The sequence below is a fragment of the Chanodichthys erythropterus genome, chromosome 9 (assembly GCF_024489055.1).
Source record: "Chanodichthys erythropterus isolate Z2021 chromosome 9, ASM2448905v1, whole genome shotgun sequence".
NCBI classification, from domain to species: Eukaryota; Metazoa; Chordata; class Actinopteri; order Cypriniformes; family Xenocyprididae; genus Chanodichthys; species Chanodichthys erythropterus.
Genome location: NC_090229.1, coordinates 33,486,251 through 33,510,055, shown reverse-complemented (window position 1 = coordinate 33,510,055; position 23,805 = coordinate 33,486,251). Strand labels below are relative to the sequence as shown.

Sequence of the window (23,805 nt, the reverse complement as noted above, 5' to 3'; positions counted from 1 at the left end):
AGTTTCATGTCATTTGGACAAAGAGAATATTTTTTTTTATTTGAGCAAACGTCGTTTGGGGTCTGTGCAGACCCCAAAGACCCTATAAGGGTTAAACTTATCATTTTGATGGTGAATTGTAATCCAGAAAGATCCAAGTGACAACTGGAGATTCACCCGTAGTCAAAAAGCAAAAGACTTTGAAATTGAAATCTACAGGTAACGCTAATATACACATAGTCATAGTAATGCTGATGTTGTTAACATTAACAATTTGAGAACAAAGTATAATAATTTGCACGGTTTGGCATGATCCAAGCTAAGCGATCATTAGATTTAATCATCATTGGCAGCGTGATTTATTGTAGGCCTAATGCTTTTTTCCTCAGTTGGTCAGAACAAAAGTGGCAGACATGTTACTTACTTGTTCAGATGATATTTTCCAGTGAAAATTCTTATATTGGTCATACTTTTTAGACGTAGAATCTGTGATTCTGAAGTGCAGTATCCACACTGGTGCGGTGATTGACAGCAAACATTAGATTCATCCGCGCTGACGAGCTGTGCCGAGGCACAACGCACGTACAGATAACTGTTCCGCATATGACTGCAATTGCAGGTTTCAAACAGAGATGGCGACAAAGGAAAAATCGTGGACTGCAGCTTTAATTCAATCAAATTTAAACAATAAAATCTAACACTAACCTTTTTCTTTTACTCTCCGCAGGTAGATGACAATTAAATTTGATCTTGAAAAGTTGACTGAAAAAATTTTTATACACTTCGATGTTCAACAAATCATGTTTATTTTGTAAAAGTAGTCCTTGTGTGTCTGACGGCATCTCTTGTTACAGTCCCAGGTGGGGAAAAAAGTACATTTCTATAATATACTTAAAGTGCTCTATTTCGCGCACTAATTTTGTACTTAATATACTAAAAATTCTACTTTAGTACTTCTTAAGATAATCTTAAGAACATCTAAGTGAACTCAACTGTGCTATTTTGAGACACCATGAAAATGTGCTTTTAATATACTATCTATTTATTTAAAAAATGTATTTAGATACCACTTAGTACACCATGGGTTTTAAACACAGAGATAGTATATTAAATGCACATTTTAGTTCATATTTCATGGTGTCTCAAAATAGCACAGTTGAGTTCACTTAGATGTTCTTAAGATTATCTTAAGAAGTACTAAAGTAGAATTTTTAGTATATTAAGTACAAAATCAGTGCGCGAAAATAGAGCACTTTAAGTACATTATAGAAATGTACTTTTTTTACACCTGTGGGAGGATCGGTGAAGTTGCTGCACTCCCACTTCAGGATTCATATGGACTAGTTTCACTGGTTTCACTCCTTTTAGGAATCAATAGGCACTAGTGAAACCAGCAGAATTAGTATATAATCATAACTGATTAAAGACTAAAAACAACAGACCACCAAAGACTTATTAGGCTGAAAGAGTGTACAATCAACACAACGCTGACCGCAGTATGCCGACTGCTACAACACAGCCGGATAAAGAACAGAGTGCTTTCACCTGTATCACTGATGAACATGGTAACAGAAAAACAGAAGAGGGTCAAGAAACTCCTGTGAGTTCTTTTTAACAAAGTATTTTGTAAATCATTCATAGCTATATACAGAGAACACCTCCTTTAAACGTTTGTATGCTTCTTCTTTTTTTTTTTTTTTAAAGAGGCCAATGTTTCTCTCTTTATTGCTCTTTCTGTGTCTACAGAATAAGGTGAGGCTTTCCCTTTCCAGAAAGCTGTGTTATGCAGTAGGAGGTGTACCATATCAGATGACCAACATTGCTATGGGTTTTTCTCTACAGATCTTTCTGTTGGATGTAGTGCAGGTAAGAATGATGTAAGCATTTTCTCACCTTTGGCTAAATTATAGTCCAAAGATTAATAATGATTTATATTGTCAAATTAATATTTATTGCAGAATATGACCTGCATGTTCTATTAACCTAATAGCACTATATCCTTCTGTTATGTTGATTGGATTGTGTAAGTGGCAAATGCCACAATGGCTAAAACAATACCTAAAAAGCTAACTGGTTATTCATTCAAATTTTTTTAAAAAAGCCAGTGCAGCCAAAGCCACATCAGCCAAAAAGAGAGGTCATTTCAGAGGCAAGTCAGTACATTTCGATGAAAGATTACAAAACCAACCTTTTCACTCTTCAATCCTTCAAAAATGAATAGGGCACTGATAAAATACACTGCTCAAAAAAATTAAAGGAACACTTTGAAAACATCAGATCTCAATGAAGAAAAATATCATGCCGGATATCTATACTGATATGGACTGGGTAATGTGTTAGGAACAAAAGGATGCCACATCGTTTGAATGAAAATGATCAACCTACAGAGGACTGAATACAAAGACACCCCGAAAAGTAAAGTGCTCAAAATGGTACTCAGTATGGCCCCCACATGCTTGTATGCGTGCCTGACAATGTCGGGAATGCTCCTAATGAGACAACGGATGGTGTGTTGAGGTATTACCTCCCAGATCTGGACCAGGGCATCACTAAGCTCCTGGACAGTCTGAGGTGCAACCTGGCGGCATCAGATGGACCGAAACATAATGTCCCAGAGGTGTTCTATTGAATTTAGGTCAGGCGAGCGTGGGGGCCATTCAATGGTATCAATTCTTTCATCCTCCAGGAACTGCCTGCATACTCTCGCCACAGGAGGCCGGGCATTGTCGTACACCAGGAGGAACCCAGGACCCACTGCACCAGCGTAGGGTCTGACAATAAATCCAAAGATTTCATCCCAATACCTAATGGCAGTCAGGGTGCCACTTTCTAGCCTGTAGAGGTCTGTGCGTCCCTCCATGGATATGCCTCGCCAGATCATCAGCAGCATAACATTCTCCACGACTTCTCCAGACCCTTTCTCATCTGTTACGTGCTAAGGGTGAACCTACTCTCGTTTGAAAAGCACAGGACGCCAGTGGCGGACCTGCCAATTCTGGTGTTCAATGCAAAATGCCAATCGAGCTCCACTAGAGGACATCTGGCCCTCAGGCCACCCTCATGAAGTCTGTTTCTGATTGTTTGGTCAGAGACATTCACACCAGTGGCCTGCTGGAGGTCATTTTGTAGGGCTCTGGCAGTGCTCATCCTGTTCCTCCTTGCACAAAAGAGCAGATACCGGTCCTGCTGATGGGTTAAGGACCTTCTACGGCTCTGTCCAGCGCTTATAGAGTAACTGCCTGTCTCCTGGAATCTCCTCCATGCTCTTGAGACTGTGCTGGGAGACACAGCAAACCTTCTGGCAATGGCACGTATTGATGCGCCATCCCGGAGTAGTTGGACTGCCTGTGCAACCTCTGTAGGGTCCAGGTATCGCCTCCAGGAGCGGCCTCCACCTGTAAAACCATTCCTGTTTTCCTGTTGGGGGTCATCTCATTGTTGCCCATCTAGTGCACCTGTTGTTAATTTTATTAACACCAAAGCAGCTGAAACTGATTAACAACCCCCTCTGATACTTAACTGACCAGGGGTGTTTCCCGAAAGCATCGTTGGTGAACCATGGTCGTAAGTCCCATTGAACTCAATTGGTAACGACGGAACTTGCGACCATAGTTCGCTTTGGGAAACGCACCCCTGATCAATATCCCAGGAGTTTAATTGACTTGATGCTATTCTCTGATTCTCTGATGTTCCTTAATTTCTTTGAGCAGTTTTTTTGTTATAATATAATGAACTTATTTTGCTTTCAAGAAATGAATGGCAATAAATGGAAATTAATTTTTGGAATGGAGGAAAAACACTTACTGAGTTTCTTGAATAGAATCATTTAATCTCAGCAATCTTATCTCTGACATGGAAAATATGCACCCGTATTTACTCTTATTTTTCTCTGTTTTGTGTTCAGATGGAGGCATTTTTTGTATCTTTGATTCTGTTCATCAGTCATGCCTGGGATGCCGTGACTGACCCACTCGTCGGCTATTTAGTGAGCAGGAGTAGGTGGACCCCGATTGGCAAGCTTCTCCCATGGTGGGTGGTAAGATAAGAGGGGGAGTTTGTGACATGAGTGGTACTGCATATTTTAATTAAATATTACCTATTTTAATATTAATGAATATCATTTGTAGTGAATTCCAATTAGATAAATTCACAGTACTAATAATGTACTTGCAGATAATGAACTTAATCCTTTAGTGCTGCTCATGTGGCTGTCAAATGAAAGATTTTTTTGTTATTTCAGTGAAATGAATGTAGTATATTTTAGTTTGATATGTTTTTTATTACTTTTTTTTTGGGGGGGGGGGGGTGGTACTAAATTTATGGTACTAAATTGTATCTATGGAATAGTAATGTTCCATTTAAAAATTCAAATGTACTTACTCAGACAGTACACCATTTCGGATGCAGAGACAGTTTTATCGAATCACTTGGACCGTCAGTACATAGCGGTTCACTTTTGCAATTTAATACGACTGCATTCATATTAGCAGCGAACTGTTCCAGAGTTCACATGGACCACCCTTTTTATGCAGATTCGGGTATGCTTCGCAGGTGTGCACCGGAGTACGGAAAACAGTGTTCACACAAAGACCAAAGAATAACACAAGACGTGTCACTCGTATTGTTTTGAATGGGAGAAAGTGTAACGCGCAATATGGCGGAATAAGTCCCGCCTTCTTAATAAGAGTCAATCGCCGACTGGTAAAGTCATCGCGTCACTTCAGCGGCCGTTAGAATCACCGGTTTCTATAGAAACAGTCAGATGCGTGCCTCCGAAGACACACGCATTTAGGTCTGCGCATGCGCATTAGCTTGATCCAGCCTGAAAAATACAGGGTTTTTTTGTCATGATTCGTGCATTTAGAAACTAAATTTATGAGCCAGTTGTTGTTAGATTTCATTGGTGACTTCAAATATGAAATTTAATCGTAAGGTTGGCGAACAGTTTTGGAGAATTTGATGTTTCCCCATTCAAAGAGATTGCATGATGCCCAGGATGCCCGAGAGAAGGTTCAAAGATGGCCGCCGAGTGAAATGACTTGTCTTAAAGGGACTTTGGTTCACATCATCTAAACCAGGGGTGTCAAACATACGGCCCATAAAGGTGTCCAATCCAGCCTGCGGGATGAATTAAACTATAATAATAAAAAATAATAAAAAATAGAGATGCAGTAGTCCACTGGTCAAAAATCCAAAGTTTTTTAGTTTTATTTTGGTCAATCTTTATTCCGAGCTTGCAAACAAAGTGCTTTGTAATAATTTCCCTAACTTTTAATTTGTGTGGAAATATTTACGCGGTCTGTAAACAGGACGTTAACACAGGCACACGCTGAATACAGACACAAAGAAAAGAACAGACGTGCCAGCAGAGAAAATACTCTACCATGCACAAGCTCACTGTTCATGAAACATAGGAAGAATAATATAAATATTAAATTGGGGTTGATGTGAATATATTTCTGAAGGGAACTGTCTTCAGAAATGTTTTGGTGGATTTTCCTCTTATCTCCATATAAAGTAGTAGCCTATTTATCGACGCATCATTGTTTTGTGTATAGCAGTAACCATTGAAATGCTTTATCACTGCTGTTCCATAAGCGCCATCTACTGTCAGAGAGTGAATTTGCATTTTCATTCAGTCCATCTGCTGATTTTGTTTTCTGCAAGTGTCTTATGTAGAATAATTTCACAAAGCTAAAGTCAAACCATGCTGTTTTTGCTGTTAATCTTGAAATTATACAATCATTTAAATTAAAACAACTGCTCATGCTCATGTGCATAACATCTTTGTTGGGATTGTGAAAAAAAATGCAGTGTTTGCCTCTAATATCAAAGAGCTACACATATTTTTTGAACGAATAAATGTGCTTAAAAAAAATCTGCAACTATTAACATACCTGGCCAATTTACTTCTAAAAAAAATTGTAATTGGCCATGAAAAATCAAAATAGGTGCATCACTAATAATAAAAAAAATTTAATAATGCATTATTTTAAAAATCTAATAGTTTTTTCGCTGTAAAAACAAATGCAGTTTTAAAGCGCAGTGTACTTGTGTATATGTTGATTATATGGTTAATATTAATGCAACTATCAGCGCACTAAGGTTTTTTTTGTTTGTTTTTTTTTTGTTTTTAATTAATTAATTCGGTCCGCACATGGTTATTTTTTTCCAATCCGGCCCTCAACCTAAAATGAGTTTGACACCCCTGATCTAAACGAACTAAACTCTGACGTCAATTGAGCCCGGGTGCATACCAAAAGTGTTAATGGAAAAACATCCCATGTCACCTTACAGAGGTTTACCCTACAGTAGTTTACTTCTGTGTTCCATATGTGAAAAGAGTCCATTTAGAACTTTACTAAACAGATAAATTACTGAATCATTCATGTAAATGCATTAACAAAAATAGCTTGACATTTATGCTTTTAAACCCTCTCGCCTGCTTTCCTGATAGGCTTCCAGTGTAAGTGCACTACTGTATGTGCATTTCCTGTTTGTTTTTTCACTGAAGTATGAGTCATAATTATTGTCTATGATAATGGACAGTTTTCAGTACAGATGTTGTTCATAGACTCTTCTAATAAAGTGTTGAGAATGGAATGGTTGTAAAGGGCATAAGTTTCCAGCACATGCAAGAAATGAGAAAAGTGGTTTATGAGGCAGCTTTACCCTGCTTGATATTACTCATCTGCTTCTTCCTGTCTCAGGGCAGTGCTGTCAATGCCGTTGGCCATTCTCGCTTACATCTTCCTGTGGTTCATACCCCACAATGCAGTGAGCTCAGCATTCAGAGTGCCCTGGTACCTAACCATCAGCTGTCTTTTTGAGACCTTCATGAGTGTATGACTTCATTCCTTATTCTATCAATCACTAACATATGCCCTGTCATTTCCCCCATGTGATGATTACAGAAAAAGCTTTTTATGTAATAGGCAAATTAGCCGACTTCCATTAGCAACACTCTTGTGTTCATGATTGAGGTCAAGTGGCTGTTACATCACTCAGCTACCCCCGCATGTCTTTCATGTGCTGTGCTACTTGCTGACGTCTTCAAAGTGAACATTATGCTTCCTGCAGTGCTACAGTGTTCCATATACATCCCTCAACATGTTTCTGGGAGGAGATCAACAAGACAGAGACTCTGCCACAGCTTACAGTGAGAACATTTCAAACACTCACACTGTATGTCAGCGTTAAAAAAAATCTAATTCTGTTATCAATTACACACTCATGTTGTTTCAAACTTCAAACTTGTTTTTCCATGGAACACAAAAGGAGACATTCTTAAGAAATGTTATGGAAAAGAGGGCATTCTTCACAAATTCATATTTTGTGTTCCACGGAAGTCAAAGGAACTTATACAGGTTGAAACAACATGAGGGTGAGTTTTCCTTTTTTACTATTTAATCAAATGTTTGTTGTGGTATGCATTATTACGTATCTTAGAATATTGCGCTACTAGCTTGGCAACATGCTAATGTTAAACTTTGCTGCAATTTTGTTTTTGTTTAATTGAAATAAAGCTGAAATAAAATAAAAACTCAAATTAGATGTCGCCAACTAAATTAAATAAAGTGAAACTCAACTAAAATAAATAATTTGTTAATAAAACAACAAATTAAAATGAAAACTGAAAATTTTTAAAATAAAAGATCATTCAAAATATCAATAAATACTATATAATTTTATATAAATACATATATAACAATATAACAAAATGAAAAAGTTTATTTTATGCATTAAAATGCATAAACAGTAATGCATTAAACTGATCAAAAGTGACAGTAAAGACATTTATAATGTTTTAAAAGATTTACATTTCAAATAATTTTTTTTTTTTTTTTTTTTTTTTACTTTCCATTGAACAAAAAAAAAAATCAGGGTTTCCACAAAAATATTAAGGAGCACAACTGTTTTCGTAATTGATAATAATCAAAAATGTTTCTTGAGCAGCAAATCATCATATTAGAATGATTTCTGAAGGATCATGTGACACTGAAGACTGGAGTAAATTAATGATGCTGAAAATTCAGCTTTGATCACAGGAATAAATTACATTGTTTTAATATATTCAAATGGAAAACAGTTGTTTTAAATTGTAAAAAAAATTCACAATATTACTGTTTTTATTGTATTTTAAATCAAATAAATGCAGTCTTGGTGAGCATAAGACACTTCTTTCAAATGCAACAGTAACACTATGTGTGGCGCAAAGTTGCGACCTACATAGATCATAATCAGCCACTTACAATGTTCCATTTTGGTTAGAATGCTGCCTTATAAGGCAGCTGCCCATTTAGGCAGTAGGCAGCTCACTAAGTTTTGGAACAGGGCCATTATAACCTATTATTACACTGCCAAGACGGCCCTAATTGGAAGCAGGATGTGTGTGATAGCATTTCACTGAGCAATAGTTGGTATTATCGGTGGCTGTATGGTTGCGTGAACATCTGTCTCACCCTCTTTCTGTCTCTCTATCAGGGATGAGTGTGGAGGCGTTAGCTATGCTGATGGCGGCTGTGATTCAGGGTCAGGTGCTGTGGGTGTATAACAAAGACAAAGATCAAGCCTGTCTGAACGTGGACCAAGTACCGGATCTCCCACACAGCACAGCACTTCATGAAACCGTAACAATAACTCCTACACACCAATACCACACTATAAAATACCGTGTAGGGCAAATGTTCAGATGTTACTCAGGTGTTTTTCCATTTATAATTAGTGGTGTTTGCTAAGGAAAGCTTAGCTTGTAATACTGCTCATACTTAGGGATTTGAACAAAGCCATAAAAAGCATTTAACTTTGAGGTGTACTTTTTGGGTCTGATAATGTGTGGCAATTACACAATTACTTTTTAACGGAATTTCTATGGGTAATTTGCAGCCTCGGGGGACAGTTAGTCTACAGGACCATGTGAAAATACACATTCTGATTAACATGTAATCCAACTCACTCATTACTGTTGTAATCTAGCTAAAACATTGTTTGAAAACAGTTGTAGTTTAGTGTAGATCCCTCACGCTTTTTTGGGGAGGTCTTATTAATGCCTCTGTAACTTGCATGAGTCTGTCTTACATATATGTCTGTGTGTTTCCCAACAGAGAAGTGCCTTCATGATATCAGCACTAGTCATGAGTGCACTCTTCTTTGTTTGTTGTATGGTGCTGTTCCTTGGGGTCAAAGAACAAAAAGGTGTGCCACACATTTGTGTACAAATTATTTTTTCAAAGAGAAAAGGTGTGGTCACAATAGACTTTGAGCACTTGAAATTTCTATGGACACTGCAACCGTCACAAAATGACGTCACATTCTGCAATGTAATTTTTAAAAACATTATTATTTAACATATATTACATCAAGAATGTAAAAATATGCAATCTACTCCACTTTACTGCAACACTGCAGATTTAAAGTTTGAATTCTTTTAATTCAGCTAAAAGGTCGCACGGTGGCATATCAATCTTCTATTGGTCTTCACGTGATACAAATTCACAGGTCAGAGTTCACCTAACTTGAACTTTGGAATGCAGTGAAATGTGAAACTTTTTCACTTGAGTTTGCGTTTCCAGTCTCCCGCATTCGTATGCATATTAAGTCAATGGAACGAAAAGTGTAGTGTGACTGTCTCTTAAATGGATAGTTCACCCAAAAATGAAAATTATCCCATGATTTACTCATCCTCAAGCAATCCTCGGTGTATATGACTTTATTCTTTCAGACGAACACAATCAGAGTTATATTGAAAATATCCTGGCTCTTCCAAGCTTTATAGTGGTAGTGAATGGCACCTTCAAATTTGAAGCCCCAAAAAAGTGCATCCATCAATCATAAAAGTAATCCATACATCTCCAGGAGGTTAATAAAGGCCTTCTGAAGCAAAATACTGCATTTTTGTAAGAAAAATATCCATATTTAAAACTTTATAAATTCTAATCACTGGCTTCCAGCAACTGCTGTATGCGAGTCTTGTTCAGGTCGAAAAGTGACCTCTGACCCAACACATTACGTATTGACAATCGCAGAAGCCAAGTATGAAAACGGGTCAGGGGTGAAAAAGGTGAGAAGGATATTACCCCTGTAAGGGGGTCCCGGGGCATGGTCCCTCGGAAGAAAAATTTAAATATTCCATATTTTAAAGCATCAATCTGATGTATTTTGAGATGCTTTTTTTTGCCAACCTGGGGAAAGCTGGAGAAACTTAACTTCAGCCATGAGTCAAAAATTATTATGGCCTCCTTACTAAGTATTATGAAGGGGGATCAAGTGGGAATCTTTATTGGTGTCAATTTTCAGTCTCTTTTTAATGATAGGCTTTACGCATCTGTCAATCATCCCCACTTGCTATTTGGAGGAAGAACCTAGCGCTATGATTGATCGAACTCTTCTTCTTTTGCTGTTGCTTGATTTAAGGACTGCGCGTGCACAGAACCAGGTTTTTGCGTAGTTTAGAGTGACAAATCGTACCGGCGTACTTTGAAGTCAAAATGCATGTCCGCTACGCAAATTGCGTACAGGTTGGCAGGTCTGCTTATTGATAGAACGGTGGACCACTTTACCTTCTGCCTTGTCAGTCCCCTCACCTCAAAATCTACCTCCTCAAAAACGGTATTTAGCTAATAATTTTCCACCGGAGCTTTAGCTAGCTGGCTAACGTTGCGTTTCTCCTGCTGTGTTCAATGACTCAATTCATCAAGCTGTAGCTAACGTTAGCCAAGTCTATGTCAACAGAGTTCCTGGGTAACTCATATACAAGAAAATATTAAAATTATTGAAACCATCACTCACCAAATTCAGTCAGGTAAATCGCCGAAGCTTTCCGCTTCTGATGGTGGTCTGCACTGGTGATGCAAGGCCCTTCGTTAATATTTCCATGCACTCGTGCTCCCTTCTGGCACGCGCACCTGTTCGCAATTCACTGAATCGCAGTTCACTGAATCTCACACTCCCTTCTGGCACCCCCCCCCCCCAAAAAAAATAAAAAATTCTCATCGAATCTACACGATTCACGTAGGTCACCTATTTTGGTTTCAAAACGCCGAATTTCGCCGAAAGGTGAGGGATTTTCATGTATGAGAAGCGCAGAGGATAGAGCAAAACAAAACACCGGTCATGAATTAGAAGTCTAAAATGAGAATTTTCAAAGAGAAATGTCAGAGGATTTTAATATAAGAGAAGAGGAGCTTGAGTTTGTTGCACAGCCCTATTTGTTTCATCCGCGAGAAGCGTATAAACTTATGCTACTCCTACATCCTACGTCATTCATAGGGTCAGAGGTCACTCTTCATCCAGAACTTCAACAGTTATTATAGTTTGGAAAGTTATAAATGTGGATATTTTCTTACAAAAATGCATCGCTTTGCTTTAGAAGGCCTTTATTAACCCCCTGGAGCCATGTGGATTACTTGATTGATGGATGCACTTTTTGGGGCTTCAAAATATTGGTCCCCATTCACTACCATTATAAAGCTTGGAAGATCCAGGATATTTTTTTTAATATAACTCTGATTGTGTTTGTCTGAAAGAAGATAGTCATATACACCTAGGATAGCTTGAGGGTAAATCATGGGATAATTTTAGCTTTTGAGTGAACTATGCCTTTAATTTCAAAGATTTTTTTGTTTTGTTCTGCCAGATTCCATGATCATATTATTGAGCATAAGGATTTGTTGAGTAACATTTAATAATGGTAACTTTATGGCAGACAGTTTGCGAGCGAAACAATATGTGTTTGAACTGTAGTAATTTCAGTGTTTATGATTAAAATCCCACCAAACTAGCTCTTAACTCTGTACCAGATCAGTGTCAAATTTCATAGCTTTTGTAAAGATGTATTGTTGCATCTCGCTCTGGCTCCTGTAGGGCCTCAGAGTGATCACATGCACACTACATACCTGAATGCTTTGAAGAAGCTCATTGGCCATGTGTCATACCAGCGTCTGGTCCTCGGCTTCTTCTTCTCCACTTTAGCTTTTCAGGTAGGACCTTTAGGTAACATATAAAATACATGGAAAATCAGAACTAAAAAAAAGAAAGCATGTTGACGTTCAATCATGTCAACACAATTTGATTGAAATTGTATGTGATAAATAATAAAAACCTTCTGTATTGTATAAATCTTAATGTTTAATTTTAAGCTAGGAACTAATACATCAAATAACTTCCATTCTCATATGAGAGTACTCCATTAATGCTTGCTGAAATTTTCCAGATGTCTTTAGGGAACTTCACAGTGTTTTGCACTCATGTTGTTGGTTTAGGAGCTCAATTCCAGTATCTCGTGTTAGCTATACTGGTAAGTCTGAACATACAAATGCAGAATTAAAAGAATTGTACCAATGGAAGGACAATTTTAGCATGACCTTACATGATTCATGAGATTTTTAACTCCTTGGATGCCCTATTGTGCACACAGGTGGCTGCTACCATATCAGTGCCAATGTGGCAGATGACACTGGTGAAGCTGGGCAAGAAAACGGCACTTTTTATAGGTCTACCTGTAAGTTTCCTCTGATGCCGATGGTGAGGAGACCATACACAATGATTCTGGCTTTGTACCCTAGTGGTTGCAGTTCTGCACTAGTAGCTGGAACACAATGTGCATACCTTAGCTATAAATTTTGTTTCCACTGTAAAACAACTTCAGATTTTTATAGCAAGTCTTTGTCTGTGTTTCTCTATAGCTCCTCATACCAGCTCTGGTGGTCTTAGTTGCCATGTCAGAGAACTTTGCGGTGTACATGGTCATGTGTGTTTTGGTTGGAGCTAGTTTAGCTGCACTGTTCTTGTTACCATGGTGAGTAACAATAAGACCTAGATCTGTTCACTTCATGCTGTTCATCTTTGCTAATCAGGCCAGCGTTCTTCACCATGGAGAGTTTAGCACTTGCCGATCTACCAGCAAATCTTACTTTAATTGTATGCTGGACATTGCAATCCCTTTTGCTTAATATCAATATTTTAAAGGGAAAATGTGCACTTGTTTATGTTGTCAAATGTCAGTTTAATTACTTTCAATCATTCATTGAACCCAATGGAGAGGTCATATAATTGGTGGAGTCTGCTAAGGCAAACATCTGTTAATTACTATTGCTCATACTCAGAGTTAAAGGGTTAGTTCACACAAAAATACAAATTCTGTCATTTATTACTCACCCTCATGCCGTTCCACACCCGTAAGACCTTCGTTAATCTTCGGAAAACAAATTAAGATATTTTTGTTGAAATCTGATGGCTCCGTGAGGCCTCCATAGCCAGTAATGACATTTCCTCTCTCAATATCCATTAATGTACTAAAAACATATTTAAATCAGTTTTATAAAGCGACAAGAACAATTTTGGTGTGCCAAAAAAAAAAAAAAAAAAAAAATGACTTATTGCTGATTTCAAAACACTGCTTCAGGAACCTTCAGAGCATAATGAATCAGCATGTCGAATCAGCTGTTCGGATCGCCAAAGTCGCGTGATTTCAGCAGTTTGGCGGTTTGACACGCAACCCAAATCATGATTCGATACACTGAGTCATTGTGCTCCGATGCTTCCTGAAGCAGTGTTTTGAAATCGGCCATCATTAAATAAGTCGTTATTTTGTTTTTTTGGCACCAAAAATATTCTCGTCGCTTTATAATATTAATATTGAACCACTGTACTCACATGAACTGATTTAAATATGTTTTAGTACATTAATGGATCTTGAGAGAGAAAATGTCATTGCTGGCTATACAGGCCTCACTGAGCCATCGGACTTCAACAAAAATATCTTAATTTGTGTTCTGAAGATTAACGAAGGTCTTATGGGTGTGGAACGACATGAGGGTGAGTAATTAATGACATTATTTTTATTTTTGGGTGAACTAACACTTTAACTCCTCTCACCTCTCCTCTACTGACTTTAACCCTCCAACCTCTGTTAGAGTCTTCACTGTTTGATAATATTTAAAAAAAAAAACAACAAAAAAAAAACAATTATCTGCCCCCCCCCAAAAAAAACATCATGTGGTGCAAGCAACCGTAATGTGAAACTAATTTGGGCCAGTAAGCAACACCCAAGAGAAACCACACAGCAATGTACTAAAAACCACTCAGGTCACCCAAACAACCACACAGTTGTGTGTTTTGCACATGAAAGCACCACTCACTAAAAATCTAGTTAAAATGCTTCTGTTTTGCTCAGGTCAATGCTGCCAGATGTAGTTGATGAGTTTGCTGTTCAGAACCCCTCCTGCAAGGGCCTGGAGCCCCTGTTTTATTCCTGTTCGAGGTTTTGCAACAAGCTTGGAGGAGGTCTGTCTGCTGGCATCTCCACTATGACACTGCAGTGAGTCAGCACTCGCTCTCTCCGAGCTAATGTAATGCCTGATTTAATGTGGCAGGACTGTCAGTTTTTAAAAATATTGTGGACTCTGGCCCTACATTCAAGTACAATTGTTCATGCTCTATGTCCTGCAAGTTTTTAAATACTGTCAGGCAAGAATGTTTGAGCAAAAACAAAATCATGCTTATGTTTGCAGTAGTTCAGCCCTTTTTATGGAAGTCTGAAATGTTCACACTGAAATGTTTACACTGAGCAATGTGTTTTTCTGTTGAAGCTTCACAGGATATAAAGCAGGTGCATGTAGTCATGCGGATGGAGTCATCTTGGCACTGAAACTGCTTTTGGCCCCCATACCAATCACCTCTTTGCTGGTGGGTTTGGTGTTTTTCTATCTGTACCCAATCAATGAAGCATGTCAGAAGCAGATTCAACAAAATCTCGGACACACAAGGTAAGATGTACTAGTGTCAACCAATATCTATCCAGAATATTTAGCTAACTTTCCCATTACAGGGTTGGTTCACCCAAAAATGAAAATTATCCCATGATTTATTCACCCTCAAGCCATCCTAGGTTTATTATCTTCTTTCAGATGATCACAGTCAGAGATATATTTAAAAATAAATATCCTGGTTCTTCCAAGCTTTATAAGTACAAGCTTATGGTACTCTTGTAAAACAAAATGTAAAAATTAAAATAACTAGCTTCCTCCAGACAACCGAATGCATACTGCGCAAGTCGACTTGTGGCAAAAGAGTAACCCCTGACGCGATGTTGGAGTAGGGTAAGCTTAGACGCCTCTCGCGGTTCAAACAAATAGGGCTGTGCAACAAAGTCAAGCTCCTCTTCTATTGAAATCATCTGACATTTCTCTTTAAAAATTCACATTTTAGACTTCTAATTCATGACTGATTTTGTTTTGCTCCATCCTCTGCGCTTCTGCGTTCGTCATTGCGTCATGCAATGGATCAGAAGTTACTCTTCCACCACAAATTGATGTGTACGGCCATCTGCCGAAAGCTAGTTATTTTAATTTATAAAGTTTTAAATATGGATATTTTTCTTACAAAAACCAATCGCTTTGGTTCAGAAGGCTTTATTAACCCCCTGGAGCCGTATGGATTATTTTTATAATGGATGGATGCATTTTTTTAGGCTTCAAAATTACTATTTAGTACCATAAAGCTTGGTAAACATAGGATATTTTTTAATATATCTCTGATTGTATTCAGCTAAAAGAAGATAGTCATATACACCTAAATTGGATAATTTTCATTTTGTGGTGAACTATCCCTTTATGAAAACATTATTACTGAATGTTCTCTGAATGTTTAAAATGTCTAGTTTTTCAAAATGTCAATGTTTTACTTGGTTATGCGGACATTAAGGAAACACTCCACTTTATCATTCTTCAAATATAATGAGAAAGTTACTTTTGAATGTTCTATAAACATTCTGAAACAAGTATTAATATTTAAAGTGCCCCTGCTTATTTTGTTTTGGAGGTCTACAGTAGGTTTACATGCATGCAAGGTCAAAAAACACTTTAATTTTTTCTAATTTCTTTTTGGAAACAATATCTTTATGTGGTTGTGAACTTCATGCAAACACTGTGTGCATGAAAAGTAATATTTAAAAAAAAAAACAAGTTTTCAGCTAAAACATTTCAGAAAAAAATGCTCCATGAATGATGTAAAATGAACGTTTTTGTGCTAACATTTCTCAGAACATTATTAAAGAGCTGGTAACTTTGAATGAACATTCTATTAACATTCCTGGAAGAACGTTTGTTCATAACTTTGAGAGAACCTTGCCAGAACATTCTGAGAACGTTCCCTAATAGCTGAGTAAATCTGATAAGATTTATGAATGTTTTCTCTGTGATGATAATTGTTTTCTTTTGCTTTTCTAGGTCTAACAGTGCCACACTTCCCAATTTAGAAGAGGAAAGGTTTCCCATAAGTCAACAAATCTATGAGCCCAGTCAGAGTTTCATCTTCAAATCAAAGCCCAGAATAACATCTCATCTTAATGCAAACGAATCTGTCTCTCAAGCAAAAAATTCGACAGAATCATCTCCTCAAAAACACTGCAACACAAGTGCTGATTTACATGAGAGTTTCAAGTCAGCAAGCCAGTTTCATAAATCTAGAGCTTACCCAACATCATCACAACAACATAATTCAAGTGTGAAACGTCTTGAATCAAAGTTGAGTGAAACTCAAGCCACACATCAACTTGCACTGAAGTTTCAAGACATTCCAGATGACAGGTCAAAAGTTACATGGGTGTAGACAAAGAGTATAGAAGCCAATATAGTCAATATAAGTTCTTTGGTGTAGATGAGTAAACATAGGCGGCTTAGCAAACATTCCTGTATGAATCTAATCTCCCTAAATAAACATTTATTTCTGTTCGTTGGCCTCCTTTTTTATTCATAATTCGTTGATGAATTTGTTCTGTATTAAAATTTTGCGATTCAAAAACATATGTTGTTCTGAATATCAGCATAGCTGTGATTCGCTGCATGAGTGCAATGTTGATATTTACTACTACAAATAGCAAATAAGTTAAGTAGCTTACATTGTACACAAAACTTACTTTGTGTGTTGCAAACAAAGGCAAAGCAGAACCAAGTTGCTCTGTATAGTGGTTAGTGGAGTTCCTGAATGAATCAGTGTTCTGAACGAATCGATTGAGTCAATTGGTTCAATGACTCACTCAATATGGACAGTCAACGTATGTAACCTGAAAAAAAAAAAGTCACTGAAAATGCCTCAACACTAATGCTGACAGTTTGTCTGGAACACGCAAACTCATTTTATAGTTTAAAAAGCTGGAAGGAAACAAGATGGGTTCTGTGATCTATACCATCCGTATTTCTTCTCATTAGGTGGCGATAATGAAGCGAAAAAGGCGATTAAAGTTATTTTAGGCGGGCGTGGCCTGGTGTGTTGGGCGTGGCTTGAACCGTGGGAGGAGTTGGATAAACATTTAAATTTTAAAATTAAATATCAGCACTCTTGTGTGCACTGTTGTGTAATTAAACATTTTTTCTTTAATTTTGTTGCCTTTCCCAAATTATTTCTGAACAGAACACAACTACCAAATTAATATTGTTGTTGTTGTATTAATATTGTACTCCTGATGATTTCATCCCATACGGAAAAAATGTATTTCATCTGGCCAAAATATATTTTAAATATATGTTGTAAACAGTGAAGTTCAATGAAATATATTTTTGAAACTGAAAATATATTTTGTTTAACCTTTATATACTTATAATATACTTAAAAATATATTTCAGGGGCAAGAAAATACATTTCCAATCTTACAGTTGTGCAAATGTAGGTGGAAAAAAGCCTAGCGATCAAAACTACATTTTGTATCCATTAAATGTTAGAATAATTTCACCATATTTTCCACATTTACCACTTTTGTTCATATGTGATCATCCCAAAAAGTGCAGTGGCAGAAAAAAAAGACAAATTTACGGTCACTTGATCCCTGTAGCCTTACAAGACCTTCATTCATCTTCAGAACACAAATTAAGATATTTTTGATGAAATCCGATGGCTCAGCGAGGCCTGCATTCACAGCAATGACATTTCCTCTCTCAAGATCCATAAAGGTACTAACAACATATTTAAATCAGTTCATGTGAGTACAGTGGTTCAATATTAATATTATTAAGCAACGAGAATATTTTTGGTGCGCCAAAAAACAAACTAAACACTTTGCGAATCTGTTTCAAATATGTTTTTAGTACCTTTATGGATTTTGAGAGAGGAAGTATCATTGCTGGCTACTTAGGCCTCACATCAAAAATATCTTTATCTTAATTTGTGTTCTGAAGATGAATGAAGGTCTTACTGGTGTGGAACGGCATGAGGGTGAGTAATAAATGACATTATTTTCATTTTTTGGGTGAACTAATCCTTTAAATGTTAATATCAGTTACCAACTGTGGTTTCCATGGCAATGCGAGGTTGATGGACGTCCAGAGGTAGAGCGCAGTTCGGTGTTTGTCCGCTGGGGGCGCTAGATGCTCGTGTGTGGCGCAGACAGGGGTTTTCTGCCCTCAATCTCAATTACTGAATTACTGAAGCGCATTTTGTGTGCAGAGCTTCAGGAGTCAAAACAAGCAGCCAGGATGGGAGTCGAGGTTGAAACCATTACACCTGGAGACGGTAAAATACATCACACATGGAATCACATCAACAATTCAAAAACCACAGTACTTAAATATATCAAATGAACCGAATTTTAAATCGATTTATTCTGTCTGTTCTTGGCATCACGGGCGTTAGCCTGCTAGCTAACCACTAACCTCTTCCCATAGTATTTGACATGCATTTTTAATCGTTTTTTCTTCTTGTTTTGGATTTTTAGGAAGTACTTTCCCTAAAAAAGGACAGACTTGTGTCGTGCACTACGTGGGTAAGTTGATAGGTGATCGTGTTGATGAATCCCTGAAGGGTGTTAGCCAGCATTAGCTGATTAGCCGCATTGACACAATAGACACTTTCGCATCCGCGATCAGCTCGTCGAGGCTTTAAATGTGTAATATTTTAATTGGCCTTAATATTTACCACGTTTTGATGGTTCCTTTTACTCAGATCTCTTAAATGCGACTCTTTAACAGCGCCGATTTAGAAACCGTGGCCTGTTTTGCGGATATACAGTGGCTTTATTGCCGTCATTTATGATGAGATAGGCTGTGTTGAAAAATAGCGGGCAGCCGGACAAATGTTTTTGAAGATTTGTCTTAACATCACATTCGAACTTTTTTTTTTAACGCGCTTGTGATGTTCAGAATGTTTAAATTCGAATTTTCAGCAGCTGTGATGTTTAAAAACGCTGTAATTCGAATCCTCGGGCATGTGATTCTCATAATGCTTCGATTTAAACGCGCCCGTGATTATTAACAATATTTCGATTCGAACGACATTAGATTCTTTTGATGAAGCCAAATTATTATAGTGAATAAATTGCATCCATAAAAGGCTTTCTGACGTATACATTTCAAATGAATCATGATTTGGGGTGTTGAACGTTTGTTGGTTAACGGATGTTTTCTTCGCATGATTCATATGTGTTAAAAAAAAAAAGAAAAAAAATCCTGTTTCTCTCAGGCTCCCTGACAGATGGACGCAAGTTCGACTCTTCCCGGGACAGGGGAAAGCCTTTCAAATTCAAAATTGGCAAACAGGAAGTGATCCGTGGTTGGGATGAGGGAGTAGCCCAGGTAAATGCACATTCTTCCTGTAATCCTCTGGGGAAAAATGGATATGATTTGCTATATAAATCTACCTGACCCATATTGAGATGTTCGGAACTGTCTGTTCATAAAGTAGGTCTGTGCCTAATTGGAAGATTTCCTCTTTTGCTTCCTCAGACAAGTGCACACAAGCTGTCTGTTATGGTTTTGATAACCAAGACATGTCACTTCTTTAATATCCGTTTATTGTTTCATATTATACCTAATTTGGCCTTTTCCCCTTTGTAACAGATGAGTGTTGGGCAGCGTGCCAAGCTGACTTGCACTCCGGACTTTGCTTATGGAAGCAAGGGGCACCCGGGCATCATTCCTCCCAACGCCACTCTCGTATTTGATGTGGAGCTGATTGGCTTGGAATAAAGCCCCCACGTTTGGACTCAGGTTATTCCCTATTCATTCTTTCAGGGTATGTGCACAGTTTTCCACATTCAGTTAATTTGTTAATACACTTTATGAATGCAGCATGCATAAAAAAAACACCTTGTAGATAGTTCATCCAGTTGCATGGATAGCGTTAATAACTAAGAGATAATCTTTAAAGGAGATTATTCTAGTCTCGGTCTTAACTGTCCTGTAGAGTTGATTTAACAGGCTCTTCGATTAAACCCTCGTAATCGTATTTATGGCCTTTGAGGACCACGGTTCAGTTGTTTAATAAACCTCTCTCTGTTTTCTTCCAGGTCAACCTTTTTAAGGAACATTGCTCCATGCATGTGATCCTCAAAAGGGGTAGTGTTAATAGCGATACCACTTAGCTTAGCTCTGTTTTGCATTTGTATATTTTGTTGACTTTTTCTTTTCTGCTTGACATAATCACTGGTATACTCAATCATTGGAAGTTCACTAAGACACAATTTTATTTTATTTTATTTTTTTTTTTCCCCTCTCCTCTCTTTTTATATTTGATTTCTGTGTTGTAAACGTGATCACAGCAACAGGGTTTTGGCTGAGCTGGTAATAAGTACTCTGGTGGGGAAATCTGGTTAAGTATAAAACAAACTACTTGAAAATAAATTGTTTATAAAAAGATCAAGCTGGTCTCTGATGTGTTAATTGGGGAAACTGGTATGGTGTGTTTGCAGGTGCATCATTATAATCATGTCATATGATGATAAATGGCTGGACATTTTGACAGTCATTTGGTCCCTATCTCTGATGTTGTGTATTTTGTACTGGGTAGCCCCACCCACAGTGAAATCTCATTGGTCTACTCTAAATCCCACTCCACATAACTGTTAATTGTTCTGATTGCCTGTAATTGTTTGGTCACAGCATTCTGCTTTATTTGAGGACAGTCTAGTAGAGATGGGAGAAAAAAAGCTTTTCGAAGCTCTGAATCAAATAAACCAATTGTCGCCAAATGATTCACTGTTTCGAAGCGTTCGAAACGCCACACACCGCCGGTCAAAAGTGTAAATGCAACCAACTCTCAGGCCAAACATGCTTAAAACGGCTTTTAAAACCCCATTTCAAGTGTTTTATTGAAAGTATAATCTATCAAATACAATTATCTAATAGTAAATATCTGTGTAATATGTTATCAATTTTCAGGGTTTGTTTTATGGATGGCTCTGCTAAACAGGCAAATAAGAGACTATTAACTACTATTGTTCCTTTTAATTATACAAATGTCTCATTAAAATGCCTAAAAGTGCAAAAAAAAAAACATAGACACTTGTTCAAGGGTTCACTGCTAGGGGCGAATCTCAGTGAATCCACATGATTCATGGGTTCACAGAGATCACCCCCAGGGGTGAACCATTGAAATTTTAAAATGATTCGAAACAGTTAAGCCTTGTTTACTGAAATCACTTGACTTTGGCAGTTTGAAACACACTCCAAACCACTGATTCGAAACAAAAGATTTGTAAAGGTTTCGAAGCATCATGAAGCAGTGTTTCGTAAGTACCCATCACTACAGTCTAGGACCATGCAAATTAACAAAAAAAGTCATCAGCACAACAGAAGCCATGTCATTTTAATGAAACACTTTTATTTTCAAGGTGCAATTGAACCAAACAATCAAAATTTACAATAAGGGTTGAGTGCGGACAGGCTCTGTCTAAATACACAATCATACTTTGCAACATTGCTCTTCAAAATCAGCATGAGTTGTTATTCAAATGTCTACATGAAACAGAATCTGTAAGTTTGCTGATAGTTAACTACTAGGAATTCTTGTGCTAACATGCATTCTAAGCCCTTACAATAATCTACTGGAATGCCATGATTGCCTGGTTTTGTTCTTTTGTTTTACTTCAAATAAACAAGACTTTGTTTTACAAATGCATGAAGTAATCTGAAATCTGGATGCATGCAATAGCTGACCCATTGGGTTTGATCAAAAAATCTAAAAACAAGTCTTTATGACAATAAATGTACATCTTCACAACTACTGTTATGTTTATAACCTTAGTGTTTCTAATGAATTAATGTTTTGGCATGATTTTGACTAATTTTGCATCCTCTCTATTACTATTCACCTGAGTTCCACCTGAGACTGAGTTAAAAATAACTGAAAATCTACCACCCAAAGAACAGATTTATAAAGTCATCTTAGGCCATCACCTTCCATTGCTTTATCAATACAATTTGGCATTTTTAGCAAACAAGCTGAACTACTATTCAAATAATTCCATAAATATGCAACTGCACAGTAAAGCATTTTCAAAATTCCTTTTGCTCATATATGAAGAAGCACAGTTGTGCAACTGATAAAACATAACGAGTAGAAAAGACTAGAATGACATCATATTGATCCACTTAACACTCCACATTTAGGCATTTTCATGTGAAGTTTTAATTCTATGTAATGAGTGAAGCATAGTTTTTAGAGATCCAAACAGTTTCTGGTTACCTGATGCTTCTTGTGTTAATATTTTATGAAATAAGATGGATTGACAATGGGTGCTTAGCAACAGATATGTAATGGTTTAAAATTTGAAAGCCTAGCCCTGCTAATTGGTTTGAGCTATGGACTTTAAATTTCCTCTTTTCATGAGCACCCATGTCTTTGTAACCTACCTAAAGTTACATGCATCTTTAAAGTAACAAGTTTTCCTGTGAATGGGCCTCATTCATGAAACTTGAGCAGAATTAATTAATTGCAATAGAACAGTTTACATAAGAATATTTCAAATTATTTACACATTCTTGTCTGACACCTAATGTCAGTGAGTAAATGTTATATCACTAAAAAACCCATAGGGGGAATGTTGCAAATTTACTGAAACTGACAGTGACGGACCAGGGTCATTCATTCAGCAGTTCAATTTTTCTTGGATGAACTGAATAAAAATAATTCTTAAGGCATTTAATTAAAATTTGTGCTTAAAAGGCCTAAACTTCTGTAAATTGTGTAGCTTGGACTGTTAGGTCATTGCTGTTTACAGCTACTTTTGACTGTGTACTGCCAGCTGAGTTTCAGCCAAGAAAGGGAGGAAATAAAGCAGATAAGAGAACCAGGGAAACAAATGGTGGAAAAGAGGAAAAGGGAAACAAATGGTGGAAATGAGCCTTGAAACTTGTGTCTGTGCAAATTAGGGCTACATTCCCTCGATCTTCGTCCCAAACAAGCATTTGAACCAAAGACATATTTAGGCCTCCTTGGTTCCAAGATATTACCTGCTGGGAGATCAAGGACAAAGAGTCCACACAAGGGGCCTCATTTATAAAATGTTGCACAGAAACCGTCCTAAATTTGATCTTACAATCATTACTCAGATGTGCGTACGTGCAGTGTTGGGGTTAACGGATTAACTTGAGATACGTAATCAGATTACTTTTTTCAAGTAACTAGTAAAGTAACGCAATACTTTTTCAATTTGGAACAAAATACCTGAGATACTTTTTCTCAAATAAGTAATGCAAGTTACTTTGTTTTCACATTTATTGCTTGACAGCTCTCCTGTCACCATGTTAAGAGAAAAATGGTAAGTACAGAGGTGTTGTGTGCACTACTATTGTAGTTCTAGACTAAATGTGAACATGCATTAACTCATCTCACTTTCATTCCTCAAAATGAATAAAAAAGGTGAAATGCAATCAGAATTTTACGCAAACCTATTAAATTACACAAATATACTTTATGTATTTAATTACACTTTATTAACACAAATCTTTGCTGCTGACCTTCAATGGTCCAATTCAACCATACTAATAAGCAAAAATTGCTTTATATTAGATTTAGAAATAAGAGTGTTGAACTTCCTTCTCCTGTATCCTTTTCTTC

The 23,805-nt window shown here is 37.2% G+C and overlaps 2 protein-coding genes across 3 annotated transcripts; both read left to right on the top strand.

Annotated features, from left to right (window-relative positions):
• The first annotated feature begins 1,477 nt into the window (after nt 1-1,477).
• On the top strand, nt 1,478-16,681 carry mfsd2al2 (major facilitator superfamily domain containing 2a-like 2). Its single transcript, XM_067393838.1, has 14 exons — nt 1,478-1,579; nt 1,726-1,845; nt 3,884-4,008; nt 6,690-6,822; nt 7,060-7,138; nt 8,464-8,609; nt 9,084-9,174; nt 11,842-11,957; nt 12,191-12,274; nt 12,395-12,478; nt 12,663-12,775; nt 14,153-14,296; nt 14,568-14,744; nt 16,206-16,681. Exons 1-14 carry the CDS (start codon nt 1,478-1,480, stop codon nt 16,585-16,587), a joined length of 1,896 nt encoding a protein of 631 aa, XP_067249939.1. The 3' UTR covers nt 16,588-16,681.
• Nucleotides 16,682-18,345: 1,664 nt separating this feature from the next.
• Nucleotides 18,346-20,608, top strand: fkbp1aa (FKBP prolyl isomerase 1Aa). 2 transcript variants are annotated; one of them, XM_067394037.1, is made up of 5 exons: nt 18,346-18,483; nt 18,686-18,733; nt 19,429-19,541; nt 19,806-19,955; nt 20,255-20,608. In XM_067394037.1, exons 1-4 carry the CDS (start codon nt 18,447-18,449, stop codon nt 19,932-19,934), a joined length of 327 nt encoding a protein of 108 aa, XP_067250138.1. In that variant the 5' UTR covers nt 18,346-18,446; the 3' UTR covers nt 19,935-19,955; nt 20,255-20,608. The 2 variants fall into 2 exon arrangements, with proteins under 2 accessions (XP_067250138.1, XP_067250137.1); XM_067394036.1 differs by having other exon boundaries at nt 18,351-18,483; nt 19,806-19,980.
• Nucleotides 20,609-23,805: the final 3,197 nt, after the last annotated feature.